The sequence below is a fragment of the Aspergillus sydowii genome (assembly GCF_001890705.1).
Source record: "Aspergillus sydowii CBS 593.65 unplaced genomic scaffold ASPSYscaffold_1, whole genome shotgun sequence".
Lineage (NCBI taxonomy): Eukaryota > Fungi > Ascomycota > Eurotiomycetes > Eurotiales > Aspergillaceae > Aspergillus > Aspergillus sydowii.
In genome coordinates this window covers 223,941-244,475 of record NW_024467859.1, presented here as the reverse complement: position 1 = coordinate 244,475, position 20,535 = coordinate 223,941, and the positions used below count along the sequence as shown (strand labels likewise).

Genomic DNA, 20,535 nt, shown 5'->3' with positions numbered 1-20,535 from the left:
CAATTTGATGAGACTTACCTGTACTGCCAGACTGTTTCGTGGTAAATAGCGAATACAATTATAGAAATACAGTATCCTACTCATGATGCATCCTCCTCTTCTTCCTCTTCCCATCCTCTCCCTCTTCTCTATCCATACCCTCGTCCCGAAGGCCAGACTGATCAAAGTGCCTTACCACCAATGCCACCCTTTCCACATCCGCACACGAAATGCCTTCGCCCCCACCAGCCTCCTCATTCAACCTCGCCCGCAACTTCTGCACTGCTTCCCAAAGCCGTTTATACTCGGGGATATTGTACTTGACATTCAACTCCCCGTTCTGCCGAACCTCTTTGCCCCGGTCTTTTTCTTTCCCTTTCTTTTCTCGCTCCTCCTCGGCCGCAGCCGCATCAGAAGTAGATGGATAAACACCCACACAAAGCCAAAGAAACACATCATCACTGTAAAACGGGACATCCGCAGACGCAACAGACAGAATCAGTGACGCCGTCGCAGGCCCGACACCCCGGAGCGGCCCGGTCAGGGCGCCCAGGCCTTTTTGGATATTATCCTGAAAATCGAGCTTAGAAACACCCTCACCTTTGTTCTCCTCCTGGATGAGAGAAAACGCGCTGCGCGTTGCGCTTTGGATACTCTTTTCTTGGTTTGATTTTACCATGCCTAGCAGGGTTGGGCGGTAGACGCCATGTTTTCTGCAATTTGTTAGATAATTAATTGTACCTGGATATCAAGGAAGGTAGGTGATGTGGTAGCCGGAGAAAAACATACAACTTCCACTCCATCAATTTGACAACCTCGTCTTTGGAAAGAGCATACGGCTCTTTTCCTCCTCCTCCTCCTCCTCCTTCACCATCGGTTTTGGCTTTCCCTTGAATCCTCGCCTCAACGAGCCCGGGAAGAGACTTATACCGCCACGAATCAAGGGTCTCGAACTCCCTAACCTGCGCGTCGACCTGCTTCTTCGCGTCTTGACTTAGCCCGTGCTCCTGCTCGTGCTCGCCTTCTTCTTCTTCTTCATTTCGGTCAGAGTCAGCAGCGCGCTTTTTGCCCTGAGTCTTCTTCTGCTTCTGACTCTGTTTCTTCCCCTTTGATGAGGAGGCCTTGGCGAGCGCTTTGGACCGCGTTATGGTCTTCACGGTTGTTTCGTATGAAGACAGGAGGGCTTTGAATGTGGATAGAGATATTGTTGTAGGGTTGAGGTCTCGATCCATCTTCCTATTTGGTTTGGTTTGGTTGGTTGAGTGGTCTTAGGATTTATGGGTTGATGAAGGTGTTGCCGTGGTAGACACCAAGTACTACTAGGTACGGTTGATGGTGGGCTTGTTTTGCTGGGAGTCTGGGACGGATCAACTTCCAATGACTCTGGAGCTTAACGGCTTTTAGCCTTCTACTCAAGCCCTCCGACCACAACTTATAAGCTGAATTATGAAGGCCATTTATCTCAGCTGGTTTCTGTTCTCCGTTGTTTTCTATTGAAAAAAAAAAAAAAAAAAAAACCCCGGTGGAATGTCAATCTGCTTGCGCGTTTAATACATCATAAATCGTAATGATAATTTGAACCATATTCTCAGCAAAGCTGAGCGAAGAGCCTCAGCGAGGTCTAACGTATCATTTCATACATAGAAGAGAAGAGATACATAATAAAAACTAGAAAGAGCTAGATCTCGTTCGACCAGCTTATATCTTCAAACAATAGTAGAGAAATCTATCTTTATCGTTCAGGAGATCGCTCCCCATCCTTCTTGTCCTTGTTTGGACTCGAGCTCGGACTAACAAAGCTCACGCGCTTCTCGTCTTTCCCCCGATTCAACGGAACAACGGACGGCGGAATATATTGTCCCTTCTTCCTCACTTTTCCGTGTTGCAGCGGCTTGCCGGCACTTCCCAATCCAACATCTGGCTTGGGGTTTGAATCGCTGGTGGTGGTCGAGCCTGTCGTGTCCTCGTCGTCCTCCACGTCAATGAGGCTAAAGTCGTCTCCGTCTCCTGCCTCAGACGAGCTAGGACCGGGGCTGTCCGAGTCAGACGCCGCTTCAAAGTCGTCATCGTCACTCACAAGACTTGGAGCTTGATTTGACTCCACCGTATTTGGGCTCAACTCGACCCCATCAACTTCCCGCAGCTCGTTCATCTGAGGGCCCGTTGGCGCATAAGGAGACTGGTAAGGCACCTGCGGTCGTGAAGGCGTTAGCGTCTCCAGCGCGAGAGGCTGGTGACTGGGCCTTTCGATGCCCTTGTGGCCGTCAGGGCGCTCAGAGGCTGTTTGTGAAGCTGTCGTGCGCATGGGCTGTCGCCCAGCACGAGTGGCAAGCGGCTTATTGGATTTTATCTCTGTGGACGGTGTCGTTGGCTCAGACTCCGACTCTCCTTCCTCAGAGAAGTATCCGCCGAGATCCACTGTGGTCTTTGCATCACCGACCAACTGGCCAAGATCGACTCCAACCCCTCTGAGTTTCATCAAAGATGACAGATGAGGGGTATCATCTGAAGCAGTGAATGCATCGTTTGGTGTTTTTGCTATCACAGGGGTCTTCGGGCCCCGTGATGTGCGAGACAGAGTACGTGGTGTTTCCACCGTTTGTAAACCGCCGTTTTCTGACGACGGTTTTTGACTTGCACTATGGGATGATTCCGACGTCGACGATGCCGTAGTCGGCGTTGGCTCGATAACGTGAGCAGAGCGAATGAGAGGGTGAACAAAGCCGGGCGCAAGCGAAGCGGACGGAGGTTCATTCTTGCCACCAACAACCGCACCAGCGTCATCTACTTCCACAGGCTCCCCGGACGCGACCGCTGCGGCATCGTGGCTCGCGAAGTTGCGGTTATGGGCAATGCGGCAATGGTTGATGAAGCCCTGAGTGCTAGAGAAATTGTCCCTGCGGCAATCTAAGCAAACCAACTTGACAAGAACATTATCTGACTTTCGTCGGATAATCATAGGGCCAGCTCTTTCTTTCGGAGCCGGGTAACCGCTGGGCAAAGACTGGAGCTTCGTCCCAGTGGATCCCCGCTGAGGCCTTGTAGACTTGCCAGCCAGATAGCCGGTATCGATTGGGTTCCCGCGCGTCGAACGACCTTCCAGAGGAGTCGCCATGCCGAATCCCATGGGTGTTGCCGGTTCGACCTCGCCGCCATCGAAACGCGGATCTGGCAGCAACCATCGCGAATAGTGGCGGGTGTAAGGTCCGTTTGCAACACCCCAGGGTGCTGGAGAAATCGGTGCGGGTCCATTTCCAGGAGCCCATACTGACATTCCAGTCCCACTGCTCATAGACTGCGATACGCCAGTAGCGTGAGACCCAGGGTAGGGAATTTCCGCGCAGCGACGCAGTTGTTCCAACGCGACTTGACATTTTGCGATCTCCTGATCGATCAACCGGAGTTCGTTATGTTTCAGCAGCACTTCAAGGCTGAGCTGGGCTTCTAGCGTTTCGCGCAACCGCTCTGTATCGACTTTGCGAACCGCAGCCTTTTGGTTGTTGCGCGACGGAACCTCGGATGGATCAGAGCTTCCACCATCAGGCAGCAAAGGTGGCAAATCTGGCGCGCGCTCGGGAGCCTGATCGCTCAGACGTTCGGTTGGCATGGTGGTCGCATCATCTTTGGTAGCAGAAAGTGGCGGTGGTGGTGGAGGTTGTTGTTGTTGTTGTTGTTGAAAGGGTATTTGNTTCGAGGGTGCATCATCTGTTCGTAACTTTGTTGCGACCGGGGCATCGCGACTGGTAGTTGAGTCGTTGGAATCGGATCGCTTGCGCTTCAACTGGGGCAGCGTGAAGCCGCTGACAGAGGGAGGGGCGCAATGAGGCGCGGCGAGCATCTTGACCTCTTTGGCCATTACCTTATCCCCCCCGATCGAAGAGGACCAAGGGAGCAGACGAAACATGCCATGCGAGTTGTTTTGGCAAGGGAGAGAGGAGGGGAGCGAGCGATCCAGGTGTAAGCAATGCAGGGATGCGATGCGACACGACCTGTCTCAGAAAGAAGAGGGGAAGTCCGGAAGGGACAGCGGGAGTTAGGAAGGGGGAGAAGAATAGAATTAATTCGCGAGCGTCAAGACAATGCACCGGTGCATGCGAAACGCGCGATGTCGATCGGAAGGAAGGTTAATGATGAGGCGTCCAGTGGCCCAAGGAGTGAGCGTTTTGGCGCAGATCCGTCGGGCGTCGTTTGCGACCGGCGGCGAACAGCGACAGACAGCAACAGACAGCAAGGGGGAAGGAGCTGGGGCCCAACACGGAATAAAAAAACAATACAACTTCGAGTAAAAAATATTATATTTTAAAAGGCAAGATTTCGAAGCGAATAGCAGAAGATAGAAGGCAGATACAGGTGCAAGATAGCAGAAGCAGGCGAGGTAGGGATAGCAGTCGAGTCGGAGAGTACAGGATGGGATCTCAACAACTCACATGCGGCCGGGAGTCAGGGAGTACCGGAAACCACGGACGGGCGTTTGGGGGGCAAGAAACAAGAAACCGTGGCGGGCTCTATTAATAACAGGAAAGGATAGAAAGATAGGAACAGGCAGACGACAAACGCAGGCAAAGTCGGCGCAAAGGAGTCCGTCCAGGGACTGGAGATGGGGAGAATGAGAGAGAATAATGAGGATAGGGGGAATGGGAGTATGAAGAAGCTGGGAGAAGGAGAGCGAAGAGTAAGACGACAGGGCCAGAATGAATGATGGGAGCGAGAAGGATAATGGGAGATCAGGGTGACGACTGACGACTCGCCCAGAATTGGGAGAGAATGGGAGCGAAGAGGGGGAGCCCGCTGATTGGGCGGCCGCGCTGCCATACTGAGCACAGGTTTCCTGACACGTCAAATCGGCCGCAAATCGGGCCCAGACTGGTCTTTGTCTCCCAACTGCCTGTAATCATGACCTCACTGGCTCGCCCGCTCTGGGCATTCAACAAGGGAAGGGCAGTGCCCAGCATGTTGATAACCCCATCCATGGTTCTCCGCGCATGGCCGAACAATCGATTGTTCTCTTACATCATGTGCTGCGGTGTACGGGCGCCTGTCTCGTATCCCGTTTCAGCTGGTAACTAACTAACTGTTCAGTTCTGTCCGCACGAACCATCGGCCCATCACAGCTGCTAGTCCACTTGGCACGCCGATTAGCTCCCCACTGGTCGATCTCTTGGTCAGCTGCAGCCTGGGTGCCTGAATTTTATTGTCCTGTGCACTGACCGTCTCAGCTATAACAAAGATCATCCAGGCAGTTCAACAAGATCTGTCAATTATAGTTTAACGGCCTTTATTACTACACCAGGCTCCCATGCCACCATCACTCAACGGATATAGCCCACCCCAACCTCGGTATCAAAACTTATCTACACCAACCCACCCAAAACAGCCAGTCCAACCCCAAACCCTGCACCCAATCCAATCTCCAGTCTTGACGCCGCATCGTCTGCCGTCGCCGACGCAGCAGCTCCGTCGCTCGTTGATGACGCCTCAGTATCCGACGATGTCGCGGTCGCGGTCTTTGTAGCTGAATGCGTGGTGCTAGTCGAGAGCTTCCCTGCAGCGTTGCAGTAGGAGATTCTTTGCTGCTGGATGCCGGCGCGGCTGCCATCTTTGGGGCAGTTATTGTAGCATCTGTTCTCGGTTTCTTGAGTTAGACGGATGCTGCAACAGAAAGGTAGGCAACCTACGTCAGCATGTTGTTGGTTTGCTCGCAGAGACAATCCCATTCATTAGGGCCGCAGTTGTCAACCTGCTCTTGAATGGACTTCACACAGGCGTCAAGGATGCTGCGTTATCGGTGCGTTGTTAACCTGGGTGTAGAGAAGAGCGTATTGAGTGTGTTGGGAGACATACTTCTGGGCATCGCAGCTGCTTGCAGCATTTGTCTGGGTGGAGGTGGTAGTGGAAGTTGCGGTCTCCTGAGCAAGGACGCTAACAGAGGCAGAAGCTAGGACAGAGAGCACTGAAAGAAAACGCATCTTGACTTAAGGGTCGATGGTGCTGTACAATGCGCAGAGGATTGAGGAGGATGAGGCGGGAAGAAGAAGAGTAGCTCTTTCGTGTTCATCGGGGACAGAACTTATAGACACGGACAGAGTAACACCGATAAGGGGTGATTCCGTTTGAGGCTATCGTCCGGGACAATATTGGAGGCGTGCAGGAGACATGCAATGGCTTCTAAAGCTAAACGGGCTTGGGTGACTATATCAGCCACCACTGAATAGCCATTATGTATAGCCATCTATCCATCTATGTTGTGATCTCATAATAGATGTCAGTCCCCAATTAACAAAGAATATCTCAGTTGTCGAGCAGACCGTTTCGTCAGGCTCCAGTGGTTAACGTCCATAAGAGTCGGACAATCGAGTACAATCCAGTCGAGTAAACATGCAAATTCGCCGGAATTGCCTGTTCAAGTAAGTTCTGGATTCGTCGATTGGACCGGTCACACGGGGGGATGACAGTTGATCTGTCATATATAGGCCGACTATTGGCGGGAAAGCCATAGTTCAATGACAATTTAAAGGAGGCTTTTATAGTGGATATCCCGGGTTCTTTTACTTGTTTCTTCTTTGGATATGAAGTACAACGCGCAATATCAAAAGCGTCCATTTCAAAGATTCTTCCCCGGAACCACATATCTTCCAGCAGCCAGAATCGCCCGTTTACTAATTTGATTTATCGAATCAGTCCGCGATAGTGCTTCTTATATTGTCATGCGTAATACACTTACAGAGCCAAATCGTTCTGTCTTTGTTATCGATGATGTCATCATGTAACCAGTTCCACTGGTTATGTCGAGTGTAATTGCCTGGGCTGCCTGTTAGCCTCCAGCTGCACATAGGGGAGGGTAGAGGGGAACCAACCGTAATGCTTTCTCTCCACTTGTCCTTGTCCAAACATTCGTCAAGGGCTGAGTAGTATCCTTTGAGATCCCACGTAAGGTCCAGATTCTCCCGCTCGTGTTGTTAGGAGGTCCATAGGAAATGACATAGGAACCCTCGTAGCCCATGGCTATAGCCTTTATGTGACTCCCACTGCTCTGCGCGACAAAGATTGCCGTGCTGGTTTCCTCAGACGCCCAAGACCACCATCTGCCGTTGCGCCATCGAGCATAGTAAGAAGCGTTGGGTCCCAGAGTGCACAGCTCGAGGTTGTCCAGGCCATACGTATTGAGATACGCGCCCAAGCTTGGGTAGACTGTTGTCAACGCTTGGCCCATTCCTATGGCTGACTTTAGCTTCCAGAATAAGGCCCTATACTAACGAGGTTCTTACGCCAGGTTCTCTTTGAGTAGCCAGCAATCCAGACCCTGCTTTTCTGGCAGTTTATCTCGACTAAGCTGTCAGCTCTAATAAGCACTGACGATCCCAGCTCCGTGGGTGGCCAGACAGTGTTGCTGATGCAGTTAGCACCAAGTATGTGATGGGTAGAGTTGGCTAATGACAAGCTATACGGAGCAAAGGCCGTCGTTTGCGTCGGAGCCTGGACCTGACTCTGCCTTTGAGTCTGCCTGTATTTTTGTTTCTTTCTCTCTTTTCCCCCTCCTTTCTTGGTCTCTGCTTTTCCTTCCTCTCCTGCTCCTTCTCTCTACCGCTTCTCTTCTTTCTCTCTCTCTGCCGCTGCTGCTTCTCGAGTTCTACCTTCTCCTTTTCAATCCGCTGCTGTCGGTCGTTGATCTTCTTAGGCCCTGCACTGTGGGCAGCTTGCTGTTTCTTCATATTCTGCTCCATCTTCGCCACGCGTTTGTCCCTCTCAGCCAGAAGGCTATTCATGTTTGACCTGAGCGACCCCGTATCACTTTCCACCTTCTGGATCATCTTCGTACATCGATCGCGCTCTTCACGCATCACATCTTCAGCCTCGCGGTCACGTTCCTGTATAGCCACCTTCATCTGCGCTTCGATTTCTTTCTTCACTTTGGCCCATTTTGCTTTCTCCTGTCTTTAGCCTGCTCCCCGACTGGGATATTCAGCACACAGAATCCTCAGCCTTGCCTCGGCATGGTGCTAAGACAAGCCAAAGGTTATAGTTTCATGTTCCACTTTCTTCACGTATTATTCCGGTATAACTGAGGGGTAAGAAGAAGTAGTAGTAGTAGTAGTAGTAGTAGTAGTAGTAGCAGCAGTTTCTGTAGTGCGCAGTGAGCAGTTAGGCGCATTCAGCCCTGGCTCTGTTTGGAAATTGGTCTGTCTTTGATACAGTGGAAGGTTGAGCTGCGTGTGTTAGAATGAATCATGTAGCCTGCCTAGTTAGTTCCTTAGAGTATTGTATCCTAACCTTCATGGTCAATTTCTCTAAGCTATTTACTTACCTCTCGAACATCATGCAAGGCTCCGTTGACCTCATCAGCAACAATTGCCATGGACGCCCTAACGCGCAACAACTCGCCGACCAAGCCCAGCGGTTCTCGTACTTCACAGGGCTTGTCAAGCCTGTTCCCCAAAATAGGTCCTTCCTTGTTGTGGGAAGACGGGGTCGGGGAAAAGTACCTTTGTTGCGCGCTGTACGGCGGAGGATGTTACTGTTGGGCATGGACTGTACTCTTGCCTGTCTTCCAGCTCCTCCTATTGCTATTCCTCGGCAAGTGCTTAGAGTATATCATTACGGTATCTAACGGGCTTCTTGCTACAGGAACAACCTCAATAGATACGTACAGCTACAGCGTCCCGATCCCCCTAGTCGCCGTCCCACCCGGCAAATCCACCTAATCGACACGCCGGGCTTCAACGACACCACACGCTCCGGCATCTTCGGCACACTCGACGTCCTAGCCAGTTATCTCGGTTTAGCTTGTATGAGAACCTTGTTGTTGTTGTTGTTGCGACGATGATGTAGCCCTCACATGCTAGGGACTCGCATGGTTATAGTAGAGACATGGCGAGGCTGGAGCAGCACGAGGTAGAGCTTTTGACGGATCAGCGATTCTTGGGTGGGTTTATTGACAACGGAGCTATGATGTTACGGCATAATGAGAGTGGGTGTAGGGATGCCGGTGAAGAAGCCAGATCAGCGCAGCGGATTGTGTCTCATCGCATTGCCCAGTCGGACTCTGGTTCCATGCGGAAAATTCCTTAGTCTTCTACGAGAGCATGAGCGGCAGCTGCGAGACTTGGAAAATGATCTCAAGAGCCGACTTGCTAAGACTGATGCTGTCCACGCTGAGGAATTGCGGGAGCTGAAGGCTGAAATTCAAGAAGAAGATGGCCAAGGCTGAAGACGAGAAAGGGACTTTTCGGAAGTCAATGCGGGAGATGCACAACGATGAAACAAAGGCGTGGAAGGAGAAGATTGAGGTATTTGATAGACAGTTCTGTGAACAGATTGCCGAGAAAGGATATGAGCTGAAAGATCTGGAAGAGTCGGTCCGAGAGGTTCGAAAGAGTGTTCTTTCAAGACGGCGCGCTGAGGAGGAGTTAGGAGAACGAGTTTGAGGACCATGAGGAGATGGTCAGGAATGTTCTTAGGGAGGTGAGCGAGGCGAATGGTATTGCAGCTGGTGTTACAACTAGTGTTATTACTGGAGGTACGCTGCTCTGAACTTATGAACTATGTATGCTGCTAACGAGATCTGGCCCCTGCAGGGACGCTTCTTTGCACTGTCATGTAAGGAAGCTCTTTTATATACACTGCGCTTAAGGAGTAGAAGTCACAACAGGGGGATGCTATCTGTATATCCAATAGTGTTGGCATATAAAGCAATATAAAAAAAAAAAAAAAAAACAGCCAAACGCCATTAGTGATCAATGGTTGAATGGTTTTCCTCCGCAATTATGATAAATGGATATCATGCACTGTATAGTGGTGGTTGGGGCTGGCGGCCGATGTATATTATTCCGAAATGGGAACACGATACCAGCACGAAAAGCAAATTTAAATCTAGGACATCAAGTTAGACTGTATATATATCAATATTCATAAGCATGCTCAATTTAAATAATACTAGATAATAAAAGCAAAGTGTTCGCATCGCATGTTACTATATCGACATAAACAAAGGCAGCAAAGCACGCAGACGTCCATGTTCCTAGAGATAATACAAGTATATACAAGCCCACCACAACCTGGTTAACAATATCGATAAATAAAAGCTCGAAAAAAATACCATGTGCCCGTGTGTAAGATCTCAACGTGAGTCCTGCTCTCCTCAAAAAGAATGACCGGGGAATAACGCAATGACTACCTGCACCGTGGAAAAACAGAAGGAGAAACGATAGAATAGATAGAGATGGACTCGACGGTTATGGTATGACCCTAGGCAGTACTTCGTTCAGAATAGAACCAACGAAAGAGGGCTTGGGAACTTTTTCGAAGTATGGAATCCCCCCCCGCCGGTCGTCTAGAGGCAATCTGAGTGAAGCTGGCTGGAGACTTAAATGCATTGATGTGCAATCTTCCTTGAAAAATTCGCTTAATGCAATATCTACTCCTGTCCGAAACCTAATGTCTCCTCCACAGCAATAGATAATTTATGCTCTAGAGTGTCGTGTGTCTTGTACGGTGGAAGGTCAAGACGGTTGAAACTGGCAATGGTTAGTGAAGAACGCACAAAGGTTGGGTGAGTCTACGCAAAAGACATACCATGTGTGCGACTTGGGTAAGGCAATCGGGTCTCCAGACTTCTCGATGGTAAATCGCCTTGGGCCGTCGGAACCCTGGAGATCCTTGAAACCGTTGACTGGAATACGAGATGTACCCGTGGTGAATTGAAGCAAGCGAGACTTCTGTTCCGCATCCCAGGTGCGAACAATCTTCCAGAAGTTCTGGATGACTTCATCCTGCTCCTGGTAGCCGCGGTAGTCCGTGTGCTTCTTCCAGTCATCGACATCAATATCGGCAATACCTCCAATCAACAATTCCAGCTCGCGCTCATCGAACACGTTGACTAGATCCGCCGGGATAAGTTCATTGAAACCAGACATAAACGCATTGAACTGCTCCTCCACTCGCTTCACGATCTTCCACTCGGTAACCAGCCTACAGATATCAGCTTTGCTCATGGAAAAGCTTGGAGGCAACAAAACTTACTCCACATATTCGTGCTTGTTCTCATTAGTCACTGGTACGTCCTCACCACCAGGCTTTAGCTCGATTGTACGGCGCTCTCCAAACTTTTCGTCGTCAACCGTGAAAGTCAAGTCAATGATGTCCTCGATGTCGTTATCGCTGTTGATGGTTAGGGGATATGTTGCTGGAAGGGAGTAGATGAGGGAACTTACAGTGTCCACGCTAGGTTGCGATGCAAATCTTCGTCGACACCCTCCATGTCTTGTAACGACACCCTCTTCCGCAGCATCATTTTGTAAAAAGCCCCAATGAAGAACGAATCGAGGAAGCGACGGTGGAAAATTGCCAAACCAACAACACGCCCAATAAACTTGAAGTAATTCAGATGTTCCGGGTTGACACCAGAATGAGGATTAATCTGTAGGGTATAATTATCGTGCGCAGAGTATTCGAAAAGACAGTAAAACGGATTAAACATTTCGTGAGAAAGGAGGAAGAAGAATTCACTGGTGCATATTAGCAACGACCGAACCCCAAGAGAATATTATAGCTTATGCTTACCGAGAAAGACCACCATAGTCCAGGCCGTCTTCACCGTCGAATTTGATCATGAGACGCTTCTTCAGATCAGAAGCACTCTGGCGCATAATCTCGGCGTATGAGTCTTCGAAGATGTTATTCCGGCGAACCTTGACATGACATTGGCCAGACATGATGCGCAGTGCTGGTTGTGACCGGAAATAAATCAACTTCCGCCGGAAGTCACGCTTGTACTGCGGAACGCCCTGATCCAACGAAGATGGAAGGCGAGGATCATCCCATGTGGTCGTCTTCGTGTTATGGTCAACGAAGTACACTCGAGCTGTGTTCGTCAGACGCATCTCCCAACCGCTAGGTAGTGGCCCGAGCTGAGAAACGGGCTGCTGTTGAATCGTGGTGTTACCGCCAGCGGCATTCTGGCCATACATCCGGATGTACTGCTGTCGTCGTGGATCGACCCAAGTCGTGGTGCGGGTGTTGTGATCAACGAAATACGGCCGGCCCTCTGGAGTGGTCCGCTGTTCCCAACCAGGTGGAAGCTCACCAGTGCCTGCAGTGGTAGCCCCTGTCGCCATCATGGAAACCATATTGCTGTTGTTGCTACCGCTACCACCGGCTGGCGGGGTTTGAGCCTGTGGCTGGCTTTCCGATAAGTTGGGTGAGCTGGCTCCAGTTCGGTCCTCGGGAAGCATTCGGTTTTGGTGTGCTCTCCGCTCCAACTGCATGTTAGCCTCCCGTTGGGTACGTTGTGTTTGCTCATTATAATTGGCTGACGGTCTGTTCCAGGTGGTAGTTCGGGTGTTGTGGTCCACATAATAGGTTCTTCCCAGGTTATCCTCACGTCGCTCCCAGCCTGCTGGCAGTCGCCCTTGGTTATCCTCGAATGAACTGAGGTTTGGGCGCGGAGCGCCTTGTCCATTAGGGACCGGTGGTGCACCGTTTGGAGGGGCAATCTGACTGGTCGGCCGGGTAGTGGACGGAACACGCTGCGGGTTTAAAGACGCACTCGATGCAGTGGCCGATTGATCGACGGAGCTAGGGCCAGCTGGGGGGAGTGACGATGTTGGTGCAACCTGTGGAACAAGTCCACCTGATGTCGAAGGTCCGGGCTGTGTTCGATGCAAACCATTTGCCTGGTTGGTGTTTGGCGTGCTGAGGTTAGTCGATAGGTTGATGATAAGCTTTCCATGCACGACAAGGTTGTCATTGGATTTCTTGAGGTCTCGGGTGAGCATCTCTGTCAAACGCCGCAGGGAAGCAAGGTCAGCCACGATATATTCCGAGAAAGCCGCAGACATGCATGTACATCGCTGACAGCCCGAAAGTTGCCGGTAAAGAACATTACTTACCATCACCCCCCATCTGCAAATCGATAACATCTCCAATACGCACGTTGATCACGCCGAGGAAGCCTTGATCCTTCTTTTTGAACTTCTTTTGGTCGAATATCTGAATTGCGAGGATGCTATCTTCATTGACCCGGCTTGAGAATTACAAAGATATCAGCGCCCGCGGAGTCGAACTGGAAGCGGAAAAACTCACAGGTCGAACATCTCGTTCCAATACGGGTTCAACGTCTTCTTGATCACTGATGTCGTGTGCGTTTGCTCACCTCCAACGGTGGCCACGGCGAAGGGATCGGGGAGACCTAAATGATAAGAGTTAGCGACGGGAGGATAGACAGCCAGTCACCATATGAGACATACGGAAAACATCGCGCTTGTATAACCCGTCAGCAGCGATGACTATCAAAAAAGCAAACTTCGGTCAGTATCTTGTCTGCAATATCCAGCACGGCCAGGCCTTATTCCTTGATAGGTGGTGCGGGAATAGTTGATGTCTTACTTGTAACCCTCAGATTAGGTTGGCTGTAATATCCCGATGTTAGTACCAAATTAATACAGCGGTTAAGGGAAAGAGGATGATTCCCAGAGGTGGGAAAAGCCAGATCATCCAACAAGGGAACTCACGCAGGCAGATTGGACCCCATCCTGCGCTGGTGTTGTCCAGTCGGTTATACACGCCTGGGGGTGTAGAGGGCCGATAAAGGCAAGCCTATAAAGCGATTTGCCGCGTGCGCATCCACCACTGTTCAAAGAGGGAAACGCCCGGTGATAGCGATGGTTGTTCGAGGGGAGAGGTCCGGAGGTGGCTCGGAGGGCGGAAGAGCAGGGAGGGAAAAAGGGCGGTGGGTGGATTGGAGGAAAGAAAGTCGAAGATGTCGAAGACCAACTCGGGCAGAGGAACGTGATGGACTGAGGGTCGACTGAGGCGCGGCGAGATTGCGGTTGTACTTGCACCGTGTATTGGGGCTGAGCAAAGGTCGCTGCAGCACTGGCAGTGGCAGACGGATGGGTTGGAAGTCCTGACGTTGTGCTGCGGCGGCCAATCAGGACGAGGCGAGGGGCTCGATCGGGAGGAACAACGCGCAAAAGTGGTCGACTCGGGCTGACTGTTGCTGTGGCCGTGGCGAGAAATGAGGGGTCTTATTAATATTAACACGAGCCCGTCCAAGCAGACGTTCAAAATTTCAGAGCGCGAAAGCGGCGAAAGAAAGTCACAGCAGGGTTGGCCTGCAGGTGCGCGATCCTCGTAAATTCACCAGCGGTGTCTCAGGCGGGGTGGTCAAGATTACTTCATACTGTTTGCCGACTACTTAAGGTCTTCATGGACTGTCCCTGCATCGGTGATCGCTCTGTCAAGAGCCTGCGATTTCATTATTTACTTCTCTTTCTTTTCTCACCGTCTATCCTTTCAATGAGATCAGAGTCTGAGCCAAGATGAACTCCCTATGACGACTCCTGCAGTGCTCCTATTATAGATCATTAGATCCAGGCCGGCCAAGGCAACAGAATTCTCGACCGACAAGTAGGAAATCCCCGGCTCCTATGGCGCGGGCGCGGACTATTATTATTACCATAATCGAGTTAGATACTTCCCCGTCTTTTTTTGTTCACGGCATCGAGACACAGTTACCTGACTCAGCCCCAGTCTGTAGGCTTCAAGCTTCCATGATGTCTATACAATTACTTGGCGGAGCACCCGGATTACCAACAACGCGGGATATAAGAGCCGAAATCTGCAATCTTCTACCTAAGCCAGGACCCGCGATCCAGGCGAATGCTATCAATGGCAGCCTAAAGTTTGATCTAATGGTACAACGTACGACCCGCGCAGATATGAGCCGAAAACCCAAGTCCTACCTGGGTAGTCTGTTTATGTATCCCCTCAAATGGTGGTCTCTCGTTTTTCTCGCGGCTTTTAGCTGCTTCCGGCCTTAAGTTCGGGATAAAGTGGATAGTAGACATCAGATAATCCATTCCGCCATCTTGCCCACGTCGCTGGGACAGGATGGTTAACATACAGTAGAACAGCCCAACCCTAACTCCAAAGAAGACTTCCGTGATAGTTCGATGCAGAGATCCGCCTTCAACTCCATAAGCTTCACTAAATGTGCGCTTCCTTTGTCGTGCTCCTGCTGATCGACGGGTCCGCTTGAGATTTCCTGGCGCGTTTCTTTGTATCCTACCAAGGTGCACGCGGGACGTAATTAATAAGGTGCATAACCTCGTCCGCGGCCTCTATAGCCACCGCGGTAGCCTCCACGAGGGCCTCCTCGGCCATATCCCCGGCCGCGGCCTCGACCGCGTCCCCGGCTGCCCATGCCAGGAAGATTGGTGCGCTTGGGAACGACCTGCATATAGTTCATTAGCGCACTGTAACCATAGTCCACCTCCACTGTAAGCGCTTACCTTCAGGTTCCTGCCACGAAAGACACTCTCGTTCAGGACAAGAGCCTGCGCCACCAAGCTAGGCTCGGCAAATTCTACGTAGGCATAGCTATGTCATCAAGTCAGCGCCGTCCGCGTTTAGAAGAAGATCATCTAAGAACACAGAAAATTTCAACTGTATATGTAGATTTGAGACGCGGTACGTACCCTTTGGGTTGGCCTGTATATTTGTCTAGGAGGATTGTAACGCGGTTGATTGAGCCGCAGCTCTGGAAATGCGCCTGGATTTCCTCGGGGGAAGCACCATAGTCCACGTTACCGACGAATACACTCCGGGCATCGATATCCTCCTTGTCTTCTTTCAGGCTCTCGGATTGTTGGTCAAGTGTAGCTTGCATTTCCCGTAATTTGGCAGCTTCGGATTCCATTTCGGCCACCCGTCTCTTCATGGCCTCGATTTCTTCCTATGGGATGGAGGGAACATATTAGCCTTATACTCGAAAAGATAATTTTAAAAATGAACATTTAGGGACACCAGAGAAAGACTCCCAAGCGAAGGTGAACCGTCGCGCGCATTGAGTTCAAGCTCCTTGTTCGCGCCCGCTTCATTGGAGAGCCTAGCAATCACTTACCTCATCGTCTCCCCCCTCTTCGTGAGTTGCCTCGAGGCGCTCATCCTTGATCTCATGTTCTTCTGTTGCCATTGTTGTATATGGAACAGGAAATGCCTTTCTCTCCTCGAGTCAGGTGTCTTCGGATGAAGCGTGTGCGGAAGCGGAAGCTCTCCACCTGTTTTGGGTAGCGGATTCCGGCAGTAAAATGTCTTAAAGGAACGTAAACGCCAGCCGAACAGCACACTTCGAGTAAAGCCTAACTCAAACGAGCGAAAATGGTCCAAGTAGGTAAATGACTGGTGATTAAAGATAAAGAAGAGAGATCTTTGTGAATGTGATGCTTGAGTTAGATCGAAGCCGAAGCCACTGTTTCTTTTTCTGGTCTAGTGAATTTTGTCATCACAAGTCTTAAGCACCGTTGATCGGGCTCCAACTATTGCATCACTTTCTTTGAAAGAATGTATGCGGCAAAGCAATACCACTACCGACTTCTAATACATTGCTTGTGGCAAATTGTTTGTTTATTCACACTTAGAGCCCATAGAATACATTCTTAATGCATTTAAACGTTTCAAGTCTGGAAGAAAGATCATCACCTGTTCCTTGGCATTATATTACAATATGGGTACGAAGAAACAGGCGAAGAACATACACTACTAGTATAAAGCGGACCTAACGAATACATCACCGGCAACAGAGCTGACCCAGATGAGGAATAATATTAATTAACAAGCATTGAAAGGTCATAACAGAATCGGTATCTATAGATAGCATATGTACAGAGGGAGCATGGGGGATCGGTTCACGAGGACGGTACGCTATTCTTGCGATAAGAAACTTTCTCAACGGCAACGGTCTCAGTGCCGTTGGGATCGGTCTTCAGCTGGTACACGTATAGCACCAGAACATCACCTTGGATCTATCTGGATGTTAGAAAGGTCGTTCCTGCAACTAGGGAGAATTCGGATGTGTGGACAACAATCAGTTAGACTTACATCCATCAAACAAAAGCTTGGAGTGGGTTCCTCTCCTTCCGGCCAATATCCTGTGCTCAGAGCTCCGGTTGCACTTCCTGGGTTCACAAAAAACCTACCCTCCAATTCGAATGCTTCAAAACGGTGAGTACCACCCCACAGCAGTATGTCTACATCCATCTGACGAGCAGCAATAAGTAGCGCATCCGCATCTCCAGGTGGGATAATAGTATGGCCATGAGTGAACCCGATTCGGAGACTTCCATGCGTTACAACTTTCGAAAGAGGGAGATTAGGAGAGTCGACATCGAAATCGCCCTTGACTAATTGGAGATCCGGGGCGACTTGACGGAGAAACTCGAATGTGTTACGATCCGTAAGGTTTCCTAGACATAGGATCTGGCCGATCTTGCCTGGCGTGAGGAGCTTGCGAAACTGCGACATTGTCAACAAGAGACCGTTGGGAGACGGAGGTGGCCGACGACTATGTGGCCCAGTGAGTCTGTGCGGCGTACCTTTGCTGGAAGATCCTGCGGATTACATGTTAGAAATATTAAGTGCCAGGCACAGTAGACTTGGTCACATACCGGGGCTCTGTCAGGGATAAAGAGGTCACCAATGACCAGGACCAGGCGCGAGGTCATCCTGGAAGGCTTGAATGGGTCAATGGACCATTCCAAGGGGGCGCTTTTTTCAGGTAGTCAATAAAAAGCCCACGCGGAGTGTCAAAAAAGCAATGGGTAGCTTTTGTTGGTATGCAGCTGTCAGATTGGTTGCTACCTAGCGATAACGGTGAAGCTATCGCGGGGAAGCTGGGTATGATCGTCAGACTGAAGCCCTGAGCCCTAAACAGCCGCCCGATCTAGCTAAGCTCCAGCCTACAAAGTATCTAGACTTTCTTAAGCTACCTTTTGAGTTCTTGACTGGACGAAGTGTTTAGAGACTGGGAAGACAGAATATGCCCCAGATGTACCTTGAGTTGCTTCATTGACGAGTTGGAGTATGTTCGTGGTGGAGAACGATTCGTACCAGTACAACGCCTACGTGGTACAGTTCCATCGTCCTTTACGTTCAAGAATTGCAGTACATTGGGAATGAACACAACAGTCTAGCCAATAAGAGGGGCGCCCACGGACTATTCTGTATACTACATAGGTATTCGATATCCTGGGGAACCCGGCAATTCAGTTGGCTGCTTCCGGCCGAGACGGGAGGCTCCGCCCGTTTGAGACGCTTGGAAAGGTGGAAAAACACGTCGCCGGTGAAGAAAAAAAGAAAAACAGTTGGAGACTTGGAGTCAGACACGCGTGGAGTCGCTTTATTTAAGACAGCCAGTATCAGAGGAAGCCAGAGCAGACCTTCAATTGAATCCCCCATCTGAGAGCAGATTCCCGGTATACATCTATCTCTATTCTCTACACTTATCAGTTTGCCTGTGAAAGCCCACCGGGCCGACCAGACACTCCGGCGATCCCCGATCGCGCCCTTGGTTGATTTGGTTCCCTCCTCCATCCTCAATCCAGTCGACTTCCCCGCGGGCTCTCCCGTCGAGAGCCGAACCCTCGGGAAACTCTGGCGCCCACTCAGGTATCGCAGCGCCTGAGCCTGATCTCCAGACACCTGGATCAGAGACTCCCGCTGCCGGAACTTAACACCCCATTCTCGACCGAAAGGAACGCCCAGACTCCCGACGACGTCGAATATAACCCCCCCGATCGCTCCGCTCCCCCGCTTCATCCTTCTTCAACTTCTCAATCCCAACCCTCCACGTCCCCTGCTGCCAAAATGTCGACTCAAGCCCCTCACCCCACCCTGCTCATTCCGGGCCCCATCGAATTCGACGATGCTGTTCTTCAGTCCATGGGACATTATGCGTGAGTATATTCTACGCCTTCGTGTTTACACTTGACCCTTCGAGGCTGAACTAACGCGGGGTTGAATCATTAGCGAGAGCCATGTTGCCCCCGGGTTCGTCAAGACCTTTGGAGAGACATTGACTATGGTCCGGAAGCTCTTCCAGTCTACAAACCCCGCAGCTCAGCCGCTTGTTATCTCTGGCAGCGGTACTCTAGGCTGGGATGTTGTGGCTTCTAACCTCGTCGAGAAGGGCGAGAACGCTCTTGTCCTACACTCCGGTTACTTCGCCGACTCATTCGCAACCTGCTTGGAAACATACGGGGCCAACGCTACACAACTGAAGGCACCAATTGGAGACCGTCCGTCTTTCGAAGCCATTGAGCAAGCATTGAAGGAGAAGCCATACAAGGTCGTCACGGTCACCCATGTCGATACGTCCACTGGTGTCCTGAGTGACATAAAGAAGGTTACAGAGATTGTCCGCCGGGTCAGCCCCCAGACTCTCGTGGTCGTGGATGGCGTGTGCAGTGTCGGCTGCGAGGAGATTGCCTTTGACGAATGGGATCTGGATGCGGTCCTAACCGCCAGCCAGAAGGCCATCGGCTGCCCTCCCGGTCTCAGCATTCTCATGCTCTCCGGCCGGGCAGTTGAGACGTTCAAGGCCCGCAAGACCCCGCCATCCTCCTACTACTCCTCCCTGGCCAACTGGATCCCGATCATGCAGAACTACGAAAACCTCAAGCCCTCCTACTTCGCCACTCCTCCCACCCAACTCGTCCACGCTCTCCACACCACTCTGTCCCAGATCACAGCCCGGCCGGTGTCAGAGCGCTTCGCGGCTCACCGCCAGGCCTCTGATCGTGTCAAGGCTGCCGTCGCCGATCTTGGTCTGCAGCAGCTAGCTTCTAAGACCGAGAACCAGGCTCACGCTATGACAGCAATCTGGCTCCCCGAAGGCTTGACCCCGCCTGACGTCCTTCCCGGCCTCCTGAAGCGTGGAGTCATCTTTGCCGGTGGTCTGCACAAGGAAGTTGCAACCAAGTACATCCGCTTCGGACACATGGGCGTTAGCATTACAGACCCCGCTCGCGGTGACGTTGAGAAGGCCATCGCAGCCCTCAAGGAATCCCTTGCCGATGCGAAGAAAGCCAAGGGTCTGTAAATGTAGATATTACGAGATAGAATAGCCCAAATCTACAGATTTTCAGATCAATTCATGTTAACTCATAGCACAGATGACAATACTTAACAATAACAACTAAGTATAGTACGGACCGCTCCTCCAGAAACTTGGAGTCGCTGGCTTTCCCTATCATCAGGCGCGGGGCATGTTTCCTGTTGGCCGAGTTCGGAGGGCCAGAACAGAACTATGACGAAAGTGGGCCTCGGGAGCCATGCCGGTTAGAGTCATTGGAGCAAATTATCCGGTATCCATTTAGACTTGAGCATGTCCAGTTGTCCACCGTAATAATAACTAATAATGAGTATCAAGCCGAAGAGGGGGTGGGAACTACTGGGATGATGGTCGCCCAATCAAGTTCGGCGGTTTGTGAATCATCGAAAAGCAATCAGGAGTCTGGCGGTTGGGAGTTAGGTTTGCGTTGACCGGGAACACTCCCGGCGCGGTAGAACATGAATATGTATATATATACCTCGGATAGGAAGACTGAAACAAGCCTGGCTTCATTACTTCGTCTAAGCGATACTCGACGCGGTAAATATTTCTGAGAAGAGAAGACAGTGGAAGATGAACGACGAGAATAAGCAGATACAATTAATGCAAACAGTAGTAGTCGAGAAAAGGGGTATGGGAAGGATAATGTTGATAGTAATGCTAAACACTCG

The 20,535-nt window shown here is 50.8% G+C and overlaps 9 protein-coding genes across 9 annotated transcripts; 2 read left to right on the top strand and 7 right to left on the bottom strand.

Moving 5' to 3' along the window:
- Positions 1–76: 76 nt before the first annotated feature.
- On the bottom strand, positions 77–3,817 carry ASPSYDRAFT_53035 (uncharacterized protein; the record flags this gene model as incomplete). Its single annotated transcript, XM_040848604.1, has 3 exons — positions 77–692; positions 769–1,211; positions 1,784–3,817. The coding sequence occupies 3 exons, from the start codon at positions 3,815–3,817 to the stop codon at positions 77–79; spliced, it is 3,093 nt and encodes a 1,030-aa protein (XP_040707131.1).
- An 827-nt stretch (positions 3,818–4,644) lies between these two features.
- Positions 4,645–5,264, bottom strand: ASPSYDRAFT_37860 (uncharacterized protein). Its single transcript, XM_040845584.1, has 3 exons — positions 5,196–5,264; positions 5,059–5,140; positions 4,645–5,004 (listed from the first exon to the last, which is right to left on the bottom strand). The coding sequence occupies exon 3, from the start codon at positions 4,947–4,949 to the stop codon at positions 4,704–4,706; it is 246 nt and encodes an 81-aa protein (XP_040707130.1). The 5' UTR covers positions 4,950–5,004; positions 5,059–5,140; positions 5,196–5,264; the 3' UTR covers positions 4,645–4,703.
- A 66-nt stretch (positions 5,265–5,330) lies between these two features.
- ASPSYDRAFT_25408 (GPI anchored serine-threonine rich protein) lies at positions 5,331–5,945 on the bottom strand (the record flags this gene model as incomplete). The annotated part of the gene is made up of 3 exons (XM_040844159.1): positions 5,331–5,628; positions 5,655–5,753; positions 5,821–5,945. 3 exons carry the CDS (start codon positions 5,943–5,945, stop codon positions 5,331–5,333), a joined length of 522 nt encoding a protein of 173 aa, XP_040707129.1.
- Positions 5,946–6,759: 814 nt separating this feature from the next.
- Positions 6,760–7,862, bottom strand: ASPSYDRAFT_83392 (uncharacterized protein; the record flags this gene model as incomplete). The annotated part of the gene is made up of 4 exons (XM_040851219.1): positions 6,760–6,778; positions 6,834–7,191; positions 7,245–7,304; positions 7,562–7,862. The coding sequence occupies 4 exons, from the start codon at positions 7,860–7,862 to the stop codon at positions 6,760–6,762; spliced, it is 738 nt and encodes a 245-aa protein (XP_040707128.1).
- Positions 7,863–9,170: 1,308 nt separating this feature from the next.
- ASPSYDRAFT_83391 (uncharacterized protein) lies at positions 9,171–9,577 on the top strand (the record flags this gene model as incomplete). Its single annotated transcript, XM_040851218.1, has 3 exons — positions 9,171–9,341; positions 9,388–9,493; positions 9,552–9,577. The coding sequence occupies 3 exons, from the start codon at positions 9,171–9,173 to the stop codon at positions 9,575–9,577; spliced, it is 303 nt and encodes a 100-aa protein (XP_040707127.1).
- An 813-nt stretch (positions 9,578–10,390) lies between these two features.
- Positions 10,391–13,504, bottom strand: ASPSYDRAFT_53034 (NEDD4 family E3 ubiquitin-protein ligase; the record flags this gene model as incomplete). Its single annotated transcript, XM_040848603.1, has 10 exons — positions 10,391–10,490; positions 10,549–10,944; positions 10,996–11,133; positions 11,187–11,480; positions 11,536–12,751; positions 12,864–12,997; positions 13,057–13,162; positions 13,221–13,259; positions 13,360–13,382; positions 13,485–13,504. 10 exons carry the CDS (start codon positions 13,502–13,504, stop codon positions 10,391–10,393), a joined length of 2,466 nt encoding a protein of 821 aa, XP_040707126.1.
- Positions 13,505–14,929: 1,425 nt separating this feature from the next.
- Positions 14,930–16,358, bottom strand: ASPSYDRAFT_223406 (polyadenylate-binding protein). The gene is made up of 4 exons (XM_040844111.1): positions 15,878–16,358; positions 15,453–15,709; positions 15,267–15,354; positions 14,930–15,208 (listed from the first exon to the last, which is right to left on the bottom strand). Exons 1-4 carry the CDS (start codon positions 15,947–15,949, stop codon positions 15,065–15,067), a joined length of 561 nt encoding a protein of 186 aa, XP_040707125.1. The 5' UTR covers positions 15,950–16,358; the 3' UTR covers positions 14,930–15,064.
- A 292-nt stretch (positions 16,359–16,650) lies between these two features.
- Positions 16,651–17,611, bottom strand: ASPSYDRAFT_37851 (vacuolar protein sorting-associated protein 29). Its single transcript, XM_040845580.1, has 4 exons — positions 17,421–17,611; positions 17,349–17,363; positions 16,855–17,268; positions 16,651–16,778 (listed from the first exon to the last, which is right to left on the bottom strand). The coding sequence occupies exons 1-4, from the start codon at positions 17,475–17,477 to the stop codon at positions 16,662–16,664; spliced, it is 603 nt and encodes a 200-aa protein (XP_040707124.1). The 5' UTR covers positions 17,478–17,611; the 3' UTR covers positions 16,651–16,661.
- A 1,007-nt stretch (positions 17,612–18,618) lies between these two features.
- ASPSYDRAFT_142704 (alanine--glyoxylate transaminase) lies at positions 18,619–19,852 on the top strand (the record flags this gene model as incomplete). Its single annotated transcript, XM_040841267.1, has 2 exons — positions 18,619–18,707; positions 18,781–19,852. 2 exons carry the CDS (start codon positions 18,619–18,621, stop codon positions 19,850–19,852), a joined length of 1,161 nt encoding a protein of 386 aa, XP_040707123.1.
- Positions 19,853–20,535: the final 683 nt, after the last annotated feature.

What these genes read in the sequence shown, in the direction of transcription:
- ASPSYDRAFT_37860 (XM_040845584.1), bottom strand. Translation starts at nt 4,949, where the DNA reads ATGGATGGGGTTATCAACATGCTGGGCACTGCCCTTCCCTTGTTGAAT.
- ASPSYDRAFT_223406 (XM_040844111.1), bottom strand. Translation starts at nt 15,949, where the DNA reads ATGGCAACAGAAGAACATGAGATCAAGGATGAGCGCCTCGAGGCAACT. An exon ending in AAGAGGGGGGAGACGATGAG is followed by an intron (nt 15,710 to 15,877) that starts GTAAGTGATTGC and finishes TCCATCCCATAG; the next exon opens with GAAGAAATCGAGGCCATGAA. An exon ending in TATACAGGCCAACCCAAAGG is followed by an intron (nt 15,355 to 15,452) that starts GTACGTACCGCG and finishes TTGATGACATAG; the next exon opens with CTATGCCTACGTAGAATTTG.
- ASPSYDRAFT_37851 (XM_040845580.1), bottom strand. Translation starts at nt 17,477, where the DNA reads ATGACCTCGCGCCTGGTCCTGGTCATTGGTGACCTCTTTATCCCTGAC. An exon ending in CAAGCTTTTGTTTGATGGAT is followed by an intron (nt 16,779 to 16,854) that starts GTAAGTCTAACT and finishes ACATCCAGATAG; the next exon opens with ATCCAAGGTGATGTTCTGGT.